Consider the following 14,963-nt stretch of genomic DNA (forward strand, 5'->3'; position numbering starts at 1 on the left):
ACTTTACTTCTGACCATCAGGCACACAAAGGCAGAAGAGAAATTGACAGGACATTTACCTGGTTTTTATCCTAACACAGGTGTCTTTTTTCCCATTGTCTGTTTTTTTGTTTTGTTTTTGTTTTGGGGAGAAGTGTTGGTTTTTCAAGGCAGGGTTTCTCTGTGCAGCTTTTGCTGTCCTGGATTCGTTTCATAGACCAGGCTGGCCTCAAACTCATAGCGATCCACCTGCCTCAGTGCCTGAGTGCTGGGATTAAAGACATGAGCCTCCATGACTGGCTATCCGGGTTTTTTGTTTGTTCATTTGATTTTGTTTTGTTTTGTTTTTTGTTTGTTTGTTTTTTGTTTTTGTATTTCAAGACAGGGTTTCTCAGTATAATAGCCCTGGCTACCCTGGACTCACTTTGGAGACTAGGCTGGCCTCGAACTCATAGAAATCCACCTGCCTCTGCCTCCCGAGTGCTGGGATTAAAGGTGTGTGCCGCCACGCCGGTCTTTTGGGGACGGGGAGCGGGGACGTTAAGGTGCAACACTGGGCTATAGAGTTGGCTCACTGGTTAAGAGGTTGAGAGCACTTGTTCCTCTTGCAGAGGACCTGGGTTCTGAGTCCCTCTTCTGACCTCTGTGGTACCAGCATACATACACACAGGCAAAACAATCACACAGGTAAAATTAATAAAAAAAAAAATTAAAGGTGTCAAGGAAATGCATTTGTATAAGGATATTTTTACATGGTGGGGGAGATAAGAAGATTCGAATTCCTTGTCGTAAACAAAAGTTTTAGTTTTACACTAACAGAAAAGACTGATATTAAATATTTCTTATAGTATTATACACATGATATTCTTCCACCCAAAGTTGGTTTTTGTATGTTTGATTTTCAAGACAGAGTTTCTCTGAGTAGCCCTGGCTGTCCTGGAACTCACTCTGTAGACCAGGCTGGCCTCCAGTTTATAGAGGTCTGCCTGCCTCTGCTTCCCAACTGCTGGGAGTACAGGCATGTGGTGGTGGGGGGTGGGGATGGTGGCTCACGCCTTTACTCCCAGCACTTGGGAGGCAGAGGCAGGCAGATCTCTGTGAATTCAAGGCCAGATTGGTCTACAGAGTGAGTCAGGGAGAGCCAAGGCTACACAGAAAAACCCTGTCTTGAAAAATCTAAGTAAATAAATACATAAATAAAGAGGTATGCCACCAAGACCCAAAGTTGTATAATTTAGCAATATGTGCCTTGATAATTTTAGTAATTTTTTAAAAGACAGGGTCTCATGTGGTCCCAAATGGCACCAAAATCACTTATAACTGAGGTATACCTTAAATGCATGAGCCTCTACCTCAGTCTCTGGGATTGCAGGTGGTACTGTCTACATGCTGACTTTACAGCCTGAATGATAGCTCCATCATGGAGTCAGCTGTGCTAAAGTCTGGAGCCCTGTTAAACTCTGGGGTTTTTTTTTGTATTTTAAGTACTTAAAGCACTGGTGCTATAGGGCTGGAGACATAGCTCAGCAGTTAAGAGCCTGGCTACTCTTCCAGTGGACCTATCTTTGGTTCTCAGTACTCACATGGCAGCTCACTGTCACCTGTACCTCCCTTCCAGTTCTGGAAGGTCTGTTGCCCTCTTCAGGCCTCCTCAGGCACTGCACAGACATCTATACACAAAATAAAAATAAATCTAAAAAAATTTTTTTTAAAAAGAAAATAAATTAGGGGGCTGGAGAGATGGCTCTGAGATTAAGAGCACTGCCTGCTCTTCCAAAGGTCCTGAGTTCAATTCCCAGCAACCACATGGTGGCTCACATCCACCTGTAATGAGATCTGGTGCCTTCTTGTTGTGGGCAGAATACGGTATAAGTAATAAATAAATCTTTTTTTTTGTAATAAATAAATCTTTAAAAAAAAAGAAAAGAAATAAAGTGCATGCCTTTAATTCCAGCACTAGGGAGGTAGAGGCAAGTGGATCGCTGTGAGTTCGAGGCCAGCCTGGTCTACAAAGGGAGTCCAGGACAGCCAGGACTACATGGAGAAACCCTGTCTCAAAAAACCAAAATAAATAAATAAAGTAATGGTACTAAAGATAGACAATATTTTTGAGAAAGTTGTAAAAGTTAACAATATACATTCTGATTGATTTACTACGTATTTATATTGCCATATAACAGTTGTTTTATTTATTTATATTGAGACAGGGTCTCATTATGTGGCCATGGCTGGCCTGGAACTCACTTAGAACTGCCTGCTTCTCCCTCCTGAGTTGCTAGGATTAAGGTACGGTTGCCAGACACATAATTTTTTTTAAATTAATTATTTATTTATTTATTATGTATAGTGTTCTGCCTGCACGTACACCTGCAGGCCAGAAGAGGGCATCAGATCACATTGTAGATGGTTATGAGCCACCATGTGGTTGCTGGAAATTGAACTCCGGATGTCTGGAAGAACAACCAGTGTACTTAACCTCTGAGCCATCTCTTGAGCCCTGACACATGATGTTTTATAGACTTATTTTCATTTCATTTTACTTCATTTTATTATTTATTTATTTATTTATTTATTGCCTGCATGTATGTTTTTGCACCACACGTATGCAGTGCCCATGAAGGCAAAATGAACGTTAAGATCCCCTAGAACTGGAGTTACAGCGGGTTATCAGCAGTTGTGAGAGGGCTAAAATCAAACCCGGGTCCTCCAGAAGAGCAGCAGTGCTCTTAACCACAGAACCGTTTGAGACAGGGTCTCTATGTAGTTGCTTATATTTTTAAAATAATGCTTTTTTGGGCTTGAGAGATGGCTGAGAGGTTAAGAACACTGGCTGTTCTTCCAGATGTCCTGAGTTCAAATCCCAGCAGCTACATAGCCATCTATAGTGAGACCTCGTGCCCTCTTCTGGCATGCGTATACACATGCAGACAGAACACTATATAAATGATAAATAAATAAGTCTTTAAACAACAACAAAAAGCGGGGCGTGGTGTCGTATGCCTTTAATCTCAGCACTCGGGAGGCAGAGGCAGGCTATGAGTTCAAGGTTAGCCTGGTCTACAAAGAGAGATCCAGGGCAGTCGTGTCTCGAAAAACCTTCTCATTTCTTCTCACAACCCGCCCTCTGGTGGTGTGTCTTGGGAATTGACATCGTACAAACAGGAAAGAAATGCGTTTAGAATATTGTGCAACAGGGAGGGGCCTGTTTCCTGGCTTGTGGCCTTTTGGGGAGTCTCTCAGAGAGTGACTTCTTCTTCGCCCCTCCCCTCCACTCCCTGATCCCCTTGCCCCCCTCCTTCCCTTGCAATCGTTACCCTCTGGTCCCATCACCTGCCGCTCTTCCCTGCTCATCGCCCCTCCCATCCCCTAGCTTCGTCCCGCCCCTCGCCCCGCCTCTCCCATCCCTTTTCCTGAATTGGCCCGGGTCTGAGAGCCCTGAGACAGGTACCACGCCCTCGTGAACCAAAGTATTCGCCCATCACGCCCCACGCAGGCGTCAGAGTCACGGTTGCCTAGCTACGGGACGTCCCCGGAAGACGGCTGGTAGGGCGGGACTTCCGACGTCCCGGTTGCATCAGATTCTGGAAATCGTCTGTGGCGGCAGCCACGGGTCGGGATGGCAGGTTCCTCCGCGGAGCAGGGTGAGTTTTGCGGTGTACCTGCGGGGCTGTGGGACAGCATGGCCCTTAGTAAGCAGTACCAGGCTGGGGCTATGGGGGCAGCATGGCCCAAGGAGGCAGTGTCCAGGTCGGTGCTGTGGTAACAGCAGTGGCCCGAGTGGGCAGTTCCAAGCAAAGCTGGGGCGCGGAGGCTTGGGGATAGCATGGCCCAAGGAAGCAGTGCCCTGTCCAGGGCTGTGGGGACAGCAACGGCCTGAGTGGGCAGTGCCATTCCAGGACTGTGAGAACAGCATGGCCCAAGGAGTCAGTGCCTAGGCCGGGGCTATGGAGACACATTGGCTAGAGAGGGCTGGCTGTGCCAGGAGAGGCTGTGAGGACAGCAGTGACCTAAGTGGACGTCCAAGTGAGCAGCGGCAGGCTAGGGATCTGGATTTGGCGGAGGCTGCAATGGGCAGTGGTAAGCCAGGGATCTGGGGTTATCTGGAGTGATGGGTCCTCAAGTGGCCAGCCCAGGCGCTGGGGTGACTATGGGGACAGCCATTGCCCAAGTGGCCAATGCCAGACCAAAGCCCTGGGATGGCCAGCATCTTAGTGGATAGTGGCAGGCCAGGACCTGGGGCGGGGTGTGTGACTGCTGTGACTCCCTGAGGCTAGAGTACCTGCTTGGTGGGGACCTGACTCCTGTTTTATAAGCTCATCCCTTCCTCAACGTCAACTTATTTTTTGTTTTTGTTTTTTTAGACAGTGTTCTCTGTGTAGCCATGGCTGTCCTGGACTCGCTCTGTAGTAGACCAGGCTGGCCTCGAACTCACAGAGATCCGCCTGCCTCTGCCTCCCGAGTGCTGGGGTTAAAGGCGTGCGCCACCACACCTGACACAATTTCTTGATTAGCTTATGGCTAAAGTCTCCTTAGTACTCAGCAGTGGGAGAGATGGTCCTGTATCAAATAGCCTGTCTCCAGCTGGTGCCTAGATGAGACCTCACGGCCCCCCACCCCCCAGCCCTGGCTGGACTTTGGGGGTTAGGCAAAGGCCCAAAGATTGTTTTGGTTTTCTGCCCAAGCAGGTGGGCGGAAGGGCACCTAAGGTTGGCACTTAGGGAAGTAGGGCAGAGGAAGTAAGGGTTCTGTGTACACATACATGAAAGAGCTTGGGGTTTTATGAAGGCTTTAATCTCCAGTGTGGCCAGCAGTCACCACAGGGACTTGTCCAGTCAGAGCATCACTGCCTAATTTATTGCCAATTGGGAGGTTCTCTCAAGAGGCAGTCACTTATGTCACCCAGGGGTAGATCTGGGCCTTGGCAGATCTCTGAAGAGCAGTGTCTTTTCTCATTGTCTTTCCAGGAAGTGGGTTCTAGAAAGAAAAGAGGCCCGAAGCAAGCCTTCAAAGGCAGAACGCCTGGTGTCGGCTTTAGGCTCTGTGATGCAGGCAGAAATTAGATGTGAGTCCCGACCCCTCCGTTGCCTGCCTCCAGTGTAGGGTATACCATGATCTCTCTGGGATCCCGTGGTGCTCTGTTGCTCAGGTAGCCTCCCTGAGTTCTAGGTAGGGGGTTCCGACCACCCATGTACCCAGTGATGTGGAGCACCCAGATGACATAGCTGCTCAGCCTGTGCCTAGTGACAGTGGTACCTACCTTCGTATTCCAACATTGCACTCAACTGGCATGCCTGGACTCCAGCTATTCCCACCACTCAGAGCAGCGTCTAGACTCTTGGAGCACAGCAGCAGGGCTAGCAGCTCCACCCTGAGCTGCCCAACAGGTCTGGGATCACACATGTACCCATACTCACAACAACACAGGAAATGGCTCCTCCCTCTGAGGGTGGTGTAGGCATTGAATGCATTCATAGGAAGAATCGGGATGGTGCCTGATGTGTAAGAACCGCGTCTGTCAAGAATAAGACTCAAGCCGGGTGTGGTGGTGCACACCTTTAACCCCAGCACTCAGGAGGCAGAGGCAGATGGATCTCTGTGAGTTCAAGGTGAGCCTGGTCTACTAAGTGAGTCCAGGACAGCTACAGAGAGAAACCCTTTCTCAAAAAACAAACAAACAAACAAAAGAGACTCTGTGGCATTCATTAATTCATTCATATTTGTTTCATTTAATCTATATTTATTTATTTGAGACAGGGTTTCATATAGACAAGGCTGGTCTTCATCTGATAAATGACCTTGAATTCCTGATCCTCCTGTTTCCTCATGTGCAGGGATGACAGGTTGGTTTTTTGTTTTGTTTTCAAGACAGAGTTTCTCTGTGTAGCCTTGGCTGTCTTGGACTCACTTTGTAGACCAGACTGGCCTCGAACTCACAGCGATCCGCCTGCCTCTGCCTCCTGAGTGCTGGGATTAGAGGCGTACGCCACCACGCCTGGTAACAGGTTGGTTTTTTTTCTTTGTTTCGTTTTTGTTTTTTTCGAGACAGGGTTTCTCTGTGTAGCCGTGGCTGTCCTGCACTTGCTTTGTAGACCAGGCTGGCCTCGAACTCACAACGATCGCTTGCCGTTGCCTTCCAAGTGTTGGCGTGACAGGCGTGCGCCAGCGCGCTCACCACTCCTCTTTGACTTCTAAATACAAATGTACATGTGGTGTGGTTTAAATGAAAATGGCCTTTATGGGCTCCTGTATTTGAATGCTTGGTCCCTAGTTGACAGAAATGTAGGGGAAGAATTAAGAGGTGGCCTTGTTGGGGGGAGAAGTGTGGCCCTGAGGGGTGGGCTTTGAAGTTTCAGAAGGCCTCTGCCGTTATTAGCTGTCTCTGCCTCTCCCTTATGTCTGAAGATGTGAGCTCCCGGCTACTGCTCTAGTGCCCGCCTGCTGCCATGCTCTCCACCATGATGCTTCTGGAATCCAGCCCTCAGGGCCCGTGAGCCCCAAACTAGAAGCAAGAGAAACGAGACCAGAAATAAGAGCTCCGCGGAGATCACAGGGGAGATGCACAGGTCCTGAGGGAAGATGGTCCAACAGTCAGAGCCTCCATGAGTGTCCAGGAATAGGTAGTGGTGGGTGTGGTGCCATCATGTGCCTGTCATTTGTAAAGCAGAAGTCAGGGCGTCTCTGGGAATCCAAGACCAGCCTGGTCTACATAGCAAGCTCTAGGCCACTCATGGATACATAGTGAAACTTTGTCTCAAACAAACAAGAAAGAAATAAAGAAAGAAAAAAAAAACCCAAAAAACAAAAAACCACCTCAGGGAAGATGGTCACTTTCAACAAACCCAACAAAGCTGTGTGTGAGTGTACACCAGTAATTCTTACACTTTGGGAGATGAGACAGGAGGATTACCAGTTTGAGACCAGCCTAGACTACATGAGATCCTGTCTCCCAAACAACATAAAACCACTCAGGAACTGGAAACCCACAGTTCAGAGATGGTCTTTAGTTGTGACTTGAGGGCATTTGAGTGGCTGCTTTTTCCTTCCTGTTTCCTCAAAGGATGGCCCAAGCTCTGGGTGACGTGGGGCACAGTGAGGCACAGTGGGGCAGGCTTATTTCAGGACCTCTGGTGGGTGGAGCTCATCTCAGACACCTGGTTTTTCCCATTGTTTAACCAGACAGCTTTCAGAATCATAGCTATCACATGTAGCCTGTTTGAGCACAAGTCCCAGCTCAACTGTAACAGCATCTGCTTCTTGTGACCCTTCCTGTCTGTGCACAGGAGCACCCTGCGGACCAGAGAAGTGCAGTGAGCCTACTAGAGTCACAGCTAGAGACAGGGCCAGGTATCCCTCTGTGCTGGGACTTCAGCCGACACACAGCAACTTTTTTGCAGATTCTCTTTGAGTGACCTGGTTGGCTCCAGTTGTCAAGTACAGGAAAGTAGAAGAGCAGATAAAAATGGACCTTTTTGAAGGATGCAGGTAGTTACTCATCTGTGGCCTTGTGGTCCTAGGATGCCATTTATGGCAGCAACCTCTGGGGAATGTGAGTGTTGTCTGGCGTCTTGGTACTCCTGGTGGCAGTAGTGGATGCTGACAGAAGGGAGCAATAGGGAGCACATGGGCTAAGAGCAGGAGCCGCTAAAGGAGGCTGAGGGGTGCTTTTGCTGAGAGGGAACAACCTGCAGGTATGGGCACTGATGAGACATCTGCAAGGTGAGGGCTTTGAGGGGCCCTTAGCAATAGTGGTGGCAGCAGATAGAGGGTCAAGAGCAAGTGATGGTGTTGTCCCTGGTCAAGTCGAGGCTTACCCTGTGGGAGCTTAGGGAGCTGCTCCAAGAATGCTTTCTTCCAGTGTCCCTGAAAGGGGACAGGGACAAGGATGCTGGTGGAAAGAGCCAGGTGGGGTGCTGCCTAGCTGTCCTTCCTCATATTAGGACTGTGGGTCATTTGACGTGAGTTTGCTTCTTCACTGTGTTGCATGCTAGTGCACACTGTGCAGTCTCAGTGGCTTTATGGCAAAGACTCCATAAGCTGTGTCAGTTACTGTCCACCTCTGGGATAGCCCCACCATCAGAGAGCTCTGCTCTTTGTATGTTCAGGGGATGAGCTGCAGATCTGCCTGGCAGTGATCTAACCTTTCTGTGGAGACAGTATTTTGGGCATAATGTGTGATGGGTCTTGGTGGCATCAAGTTTACAGAATGGGCCTGGAAAGAGTTCTTCTGTTGCCAAGCAACAAATGCTTGGAGAATGGCTCAACCAGCTACTCTGAGGAAGCTGACCTGTTCTAGGCATTTCCTCCAGGAGTGTCTGCACAGCCACAGTTGGGCCACCTATGAGTTCTCAGTTAACCCAGCTCACCAGGCCAGGCTTCGCTCTCACACAGTTGTCTGGGCTGCTCTACACAGAGCCTTTGGCATCCTGTAGTCTGGCACATTCCTCCAGGGAGCCTCTGGAGTACTTCAGTGATTACAGTCATCACCGTGCAGGAGCAATTACAGTAATGACAGCAGCAAGCAGGGTGCTGGCTGTTTGCCAGAGGTTTATAAAGCATTCTATAAGTGTAATTGTGCTTAGTACTCCGAGGCTTTACAAGGCGGGTATTATTAAGTGTGGTTCCCTCTTGCAGGTGCTTAGCCTGCAGGCTAGGCCCTTCTCCCAGAGTGCCCTGCAGCCCGTTCCTTCCCATTGCTATTTTCCCACACTGGCATCGTAGTTGTAAGTGTGAGGTGGGTGCTTGTATCATTAGGGGACCTGCTGGGTGTCTAGAGTAGAAAACAGGAGCGATGAAGGCAAGGAAGGAGTAAGTCCCTGGGGTTTCCTAGGCTTGGCTCAGTGGTGCTCGGGGAGCTGCTTTTCTCCCTGGGGAGCCTCTTCATCTGGGGAGAGATATCCTGTTAATCTCACCCACGTGGCCTGGAGGCAGAATCATGCGAATGCATGTGGACGGTCCTTCTCACGGAGCAGTAGGCACAGATCCAGCGCCTTTACCTGTGGCTGAGGGGCTGGAACAAGGAGCTGTTCTTGAAAGCCCACAACTGGGTCCTGAGAGCCACACGCTTCAAGAAGGAAGGGAAACTGACATTGGGGGTAGGAGCTGGAAGAATTGGTCCTTGGGAGTCCCAGGTCCCCCTGACACCTTTGCAGGGACAAAGTCTTTCTATCGTCCGGCAGTTGGCAGGTCTGAGCGAAAGGTCCCTTCTTTGTTCTTGGATCCCTGTGTATTTGGGTAGTAGTTTCCAACCAAGCCATCCATGGCGGTGAAGCCTAGCCATTCCCAATGCTGGCTCTATGTTGGGGTCCTTCCTGGGAAAGGCACAGTGAGCCCCAAAGCCATAGCTGAAATGCCAGCCCTCTGCCAGTCATGTCCTTGCAGCTTCGCCAATGGTCTAAAAACGTCCAGACTGAGTTCTAGATGCTGAAGATGAGCAAAGCACACTATGGCTGGGGAGCAGCAGGCAACGAGGGAAGGAGGCAGTGCGCAGGGAGAAAGGGCGAGATGACTGTGGGGCTCATGGACCTTGCCTCCAGAGGAACTGGCATGGAACTGGTGAGATGGAGCGTGCTCAAACCCTGGAAACCTCAAACTTGAGATTTAAAATCTCATGCTGAGAATGGAAGGTGTGGGACAAAGCTCTCTCCTGTTTCTGTGCCTGCCTCAGGAGCACATGATACAGTCCCTAGGTGGCTGCAGGTGGTCAGTCACATTGGCTTGTCACCTGTTATAAGTAGAGGGAGCGTTGCCAGCGTCTTAAGTCCCAGCCAATGAGACACAGTCATCCTCAAAGCCCTTCCCCACTGCTCAAGATTTAGAAGTCCCTGTTTCACATGAAATAAAGGGGTGAGCACCATCTGTTTCGCCAAAAGGACGTCTGAGACTGGCTGTTTATTCTGAGTGGTAGTACTGGGGGTGTGGGGGTCAGGGGTGGAAAGGGCCTCCCTTCTTCCCAAAGAATTCATTACTGGTCCCCTGGACTGGACTTCCAGCCAAGTAGTCACTGTAGAACTACCACCGAGGTCACCACTAAAACTCTCACCGGCGAGTCAGCACAGTTGGCTGCCGTATTACACAGCACTCTATCCACCACAGTGCCGGTCTGCGGGAGCGAGCTGCTGGCTGTGCCTGAAGCAGCTGTGCCCCATTCATCCGAGTCAGATTCAGCCTCTGTCACCACCTGACTTGGTCTCAGAGCCCTGAGCTCCCCGTGCCAGCTGTTTCTGAAGCGGCCTCCCGACTCACCTGAGTCAGGCCAAGTCCTCTTTGACTCCTGGCTCCGTTTTTGGAGCACCGAGTCCCCTGCTGCCACCTGCCCTGGTGCCAGTAGCCCAGCTAAAAGTGCAGTAACCTTTATTGCTGAAAAAAATCTCCTTTCCCACAACCCCGGCTGAACTAGAGATCTTGTGACCTGGACCTCGGTCCACACTTCTTCCTTTGCTGCCTGATGGCACTTGGACCTTCCTGTGGAGAAAGTGCACTTCTGGCCTGGTGGCTATCATGCCTTGCGGAAGACAAAGAGCCATAGGCCTGGCAGTGGGCACTGAACTTGAGGAGGAACTGAAGGGTTTGGCTGTTCCTAGAGATGCATATAGTTCCCAAAAGAGCCTCAGATGTAATCCCTGAGACCAGTGTGAGGTCTGGCCTGTGATCCTGGTAAGGCAAGATTTATAGGAAACACAGATGGACTCTTTCTCAGCAGGGAAGGCCATGCTGGACTGCAGGTCTGGTCTGTGAGGCAGCCTTGCGGGTGAAGGGGAACTGGGCCCACACTGCTGCGCCAAGAACTGTGGTGAGGGAACCAGATGGAGGTGCTGCCTGGGTAGGATGCTCTGGAAAGGGGCACAGTTGGCACTGACCTGAGGGGAACAACGAGGTTTTGGGCTCCTTTGGCTGCACAGAGCCTTGGCTACTTTTGAGTCCCCTGGAAGGGTGGCTCTGTGTGTTTGAGGGGAAGCGAGGCAGGTGGGGCCCCATCAGTGTGTGTCAGATCACTATCAGGATTGTCTGGAGAGCCTGTGTTTGACAGTGTCTACGTTGAAAGTTGGAGAAGGCCTCTGTCCTGGGTCTGGGGTGGCTACTCTGTTGTAGCTTCATGTTTCATTCTCTGCACCTCGCTGCTCCATGTTGGCAAGAAACACATCTCCCTACCTGTACTCTGCTATCTGTTCCAGGAGCAGTGGGCTTGGTCCGGGCCAGTCAGTGTAGGAGGGGAAGGCTAGGCTGAAGGTGGGGGCGCAGGCTCTGTGAGGGTGTAGGATTGCTTGTGAGTTACCATCTCCCGGCATAACTGATCCAGGGAGCTGGAGTTTGACGGCTGCATGTGGCAGCGTGATAGGTCGTCAGCATATGCTTGCCCACCTGAGCCATCTGTCAGAGCAGGAAGGTGTCCATGAGGGTGGAGCCGAGGCCTTTTCCTGAAGTTCCCTCAGCAAATGAAATCCTTGGGAAAGTCAGGCTTGGGTGCTGCTCGTGTTCATGGGCTGGGGCCAGGCTCCAGCTGGTGCTACCTATTTGCCCTGCCCCAGCACAGGGAGGCTGAGTCTGGAGGCAGTGCCTAACCCTACGTTCTCCATGTAGAGAGATAACACACAGCCAGACACCCAGTAAAGTAGTGAAATGTCTTCTCACCGAGGCCACCTCAGGCAGGATCTGAGAGTGCTGTTTCAGTCCTAGCTAGCAGAGGGTACTTGTTATATAAAGGGAAAATGAGGTCTAGTGTCTCGGGTGGGAAAAGATGCAGGGCTTGCAGTGTGTTTTAGGGCTTCTATTGCTATGATAACATACCATGACCAAAAATCACTTGAGGGTGGGGTGGGGAGAAAAAATTTGTTTCCTACAACTCTCAGGTCACATTCTTTTTTTTTTTTAAACAATATTTTATTTAATTTTTAAAATGTATGTGCGTTGATGTGAGGGTGTCAGATCTTGGAGTTACAGACAGTTGTGAGCTGCCATGTGGGCGCTGGGAATTGAACCCTGGTCCTTTGGAAGAGCAGGTGGTGCTCTTGACGACTGAGCCATCTCTCCAGCTCAGGTCACATTCTATATAGCTGAGAAAACAGTGGGAACCTGGAGGCAGTTGCTGATGTAGAGGCCATGGAAGGGTGCTCCTCATGGCTTGCTCGGCTAGCTTTCTTACGTATCCCAGGACCACTTGGGAGGCAGAGGCAGGTGGATCTTGGTGAGTTCAAGGCCTGCCTAGTGTACAGAGTGAGTTCCAGGACAGCCAGGGCTGTACAGAGAAACCCTGTCTTGAAAACCTTAAAAAAGTTCTGCCTCCTGGTAGCTCATGCAGGAGCTCACATCTCAGGGTGTGGGTGATGGGAGCCATAGTTGTCACAAACTTTGTAGCTGGTGCCCCAGTGAAGGGGTCAGATATCCTCAGAGTGAGCAGTTCCTCCTGGCAGCCCTGAGCACTAGAGGGATGTGGTGTCTCGCTTCTGGAAGCCATGTTTGTTCCAGTGTCTACAGCTTATGTTTGTGATGTCAGACGCTGAGGGCTCTTTAGCTGCCGCCCTCTCCATAGCATACAAGTAGCCTTTTCATCAATTTGTTTATTTGCCGGTGCTGGGCCTCAAACCCAGAGCCTTATTCTTGCTGGGTGAGTGCTCTGCCAACTGAGCTACATCTCCCAGAGAGCCTCCTACCTCTGCCTCTGTCGGGATTAAAGGTGTACATCACAATGCCTGACCCAGGTTAGCCATTTTAAAGGACACAATCCTTGGCATTTAGATCACTCATGGCCCTGCAGACTACCTCAGCATACATTTGGAAACTTCTCATAAGGTTCCAGAAGGAAACCTGACCTGTTCCACTGTTGCCCTGCCTCCCTCCTGCCAGCTACTGCTCTGCATGCCCACCCTGTGGCTCTTCCTCTTCTGGTCGTCTGACATTCAGGGAAGGGCTTTGACACACAACTGTCTGGCTCTTGCTCCTGGGCAGCTTCCTGTGTGCATGCCTGCCATCCTGTGACCTCTTCCCTTTCCTAGCCCATGCCCGCCTGCCTGCCTGTCTGATATTGTATCTGCCCTACTCACTTGTCTGACAGCATGTGGCCTCCTGCCCGCTTGCCTGCCTGCCTGATGTCATGGGTTGCCTGCCCTCTGGCCTGACATCCTGTGCCCTCTGTCTTTGCAGCTGCCGATTACAGGTCCATTCTGAGCATTAGTGACGAGGCAGCCAGGGTGCAGGCCCTGGATCAACACCTCAGCACGCGTAGCTATGTCCAGGGGTACTCCCTATCCCAGGCAGATGTGGACGTGTTCAGGCAGCTCTCGGCCCCTCCCGCTGACTCAAGGCTCTTCCACGTGGCTCGGTGGTTCAGGCACATAGAAGCGCTCCTGGGTGGCCCCCAAGGCAGAGGCGACCCCTGCAGGCTCCAAGCAAGTGAGTAACAGCAGCGAACCTCTGTTCCGAGGTCAAGGGCATGAGGTGCTACAGGGCAGTGGATACCCTGCTGGAGATTGACCTCCCTATTTCCGCCAAGTGTTCCCATGAGGCAGAAGCCATGCTTACCTAGAGTGTCAGGGCTCAAAGCCACCATGGCCTGGGACTACTTTGGGGCCACACTGCATGCTGCTACAGACCTGTCTTGGGGTTCAACTAATGCTTTGCTGGTAGTGGCTCTTGGTTCTTACTTCAGTCCCATAGGTTACATTTGTTTCTCTTCAGTGGCAGTGGCACTCAGTATTGGATTCACTGACATTGGACCTTTCTAATTGAACCTGCCTGTGCTTTGAGAGGAAGTCAGCCATGCCTGCTGGTGTCTCTTGGGCACAGCTGTTAGGAAGGGGAGCCACTACTGGAGAGGCTCTGGCTTGGGACCCAAACGGCTTATCACCTTGATCTGGCCGTATGGGAATGCTCCCTTCTGTGGGTGCTCCCTTCTGAAACTGTCTGAGGCCCTTGAGCCCCGGTTTCCCATGGCTATCACATACTTCGCCTTTAGGTGGAGAGGGCTGAATGTTGACTTGTGATAGTCCCTGCTGGTGGCCTTCTCAGGGCTTTGCAGACTTGGAGTGGGGAACTTGGAGCATGTGGAAGGGTCTCCTAGGGTCAGGTGTCTTGATTTTTTCTAGATCATCCCACGTAAAACCCTGCTCCATCTAGGTGGAGGTGTAGCTGCATAGGTAGTCTTCCCTAGGCGGTTGTGGCCCGTGTGTCCCCAGGTGTCAAATGTAGCATCAGGTGTCTTCTTCAAAGGGCACAGGGAGTCAGCTTGTCTGAACACGATGCCCCAACTCCAAAGTCACAACAGTAGGAAGGAGATCAGGGACTCAGGCGTTGGCCTCAACAGCCACCATCTAGGCTTCCTTTATGGTCCTAGGAAGAGCAGAACAGATGCCACTCCACACCAGTGGACACAGCAGAGCCATTGTCTACTGAGGCTTCTCTGAGGGATGCTGTTGATTGGAGAATGAGTCAAGGACAGCGCTAACAGGATTGCCGTGCTTCCTTCAGCACCACAGCTGCCTACAGGGCCATCGGGACCATGTAATCTTGTGAAGAAAATGAGTTAGGTCAGGTTCCCTAAGCCAAGTGTGCGAAAATCTGGCCGGAGAGGAAGCAGGCTAGAGCTGGGCTGCCTGTAACAGCTAGCTGGCTTTTGGCAGGGCCAGGCTCCAGAATCCAGTGTCTGCACCATGCATGCCTCTGGATTGAGCGCCGCTCTGTTTGCCTCCATGCGGCCATGAGGATTAGAGTTCTTCCTGTCCTGGCTGTCTTCTAAAGTGTGCTCTGCAAGTGAGAGCACCTTCCCGCTTCAAGCTCTGCTCCCTAGCACAGCCCGCTCCTCCTGCTGTTTGCCGCTCTACCCATCAAGCGTGCCACAGATCCCATAGTGCCCTCTCACACATGGAAAGCTTATGTGTTCTTCTGAACCCTCACGGTCCCCTTCCCGAGGAGCCTGCCCACTGGCCACCAGCCTCCCCTCCCCCACCTTCCCTTCTTGTCGGCTTGTCAACCTCTACAGTTCAGCTTCCCAGG

The 14,963-nt window shown here is 51.0% G+C and overlaps 1 protein-coding gene across 2 annotated transcripts in view; it reads left to right on the top strand.

Annotated features, from left to right (window-relative positions):
• Positions 1-3,479: 3,479 nt before the first annotated feature.
• Positions 3,480-14,963, top strand: part of CARS1 (cysteinyl-tRNA synthetase 1) — a 54,489-nt gene continuing 43,005 nt past the window's right edge. The window contains exons 1-2 of one of the 2 annotated variants that reach the window (XM_084770320.1): positions 3,480-3,619; positions 13,116-13,364. In XM_084770320.1, coding sequence (XP_084626446.1) covers positions 3,595-3,619; positions 13,116-13,364 — 274 coding nt within the window. In that variant the 5' untranslated portion in view covers positions 3,480-3,594. The remainder of the gene's footprint in view (positions 3,620-13,115; positions 13,365-14,963) is intronic. The other variant, XM_084770321.1, reaches the window with a different exon arrangement.

Source organism: Acomys minous (assembly GCF_964271855.1).
Source record: "Acomys minous genome assembly, chromosome: 2".
NCBI lineage: Eukaryota > Metazoa > Chordata > Mammalia > Rodentia > Muridae > Acomys > Acomys minous.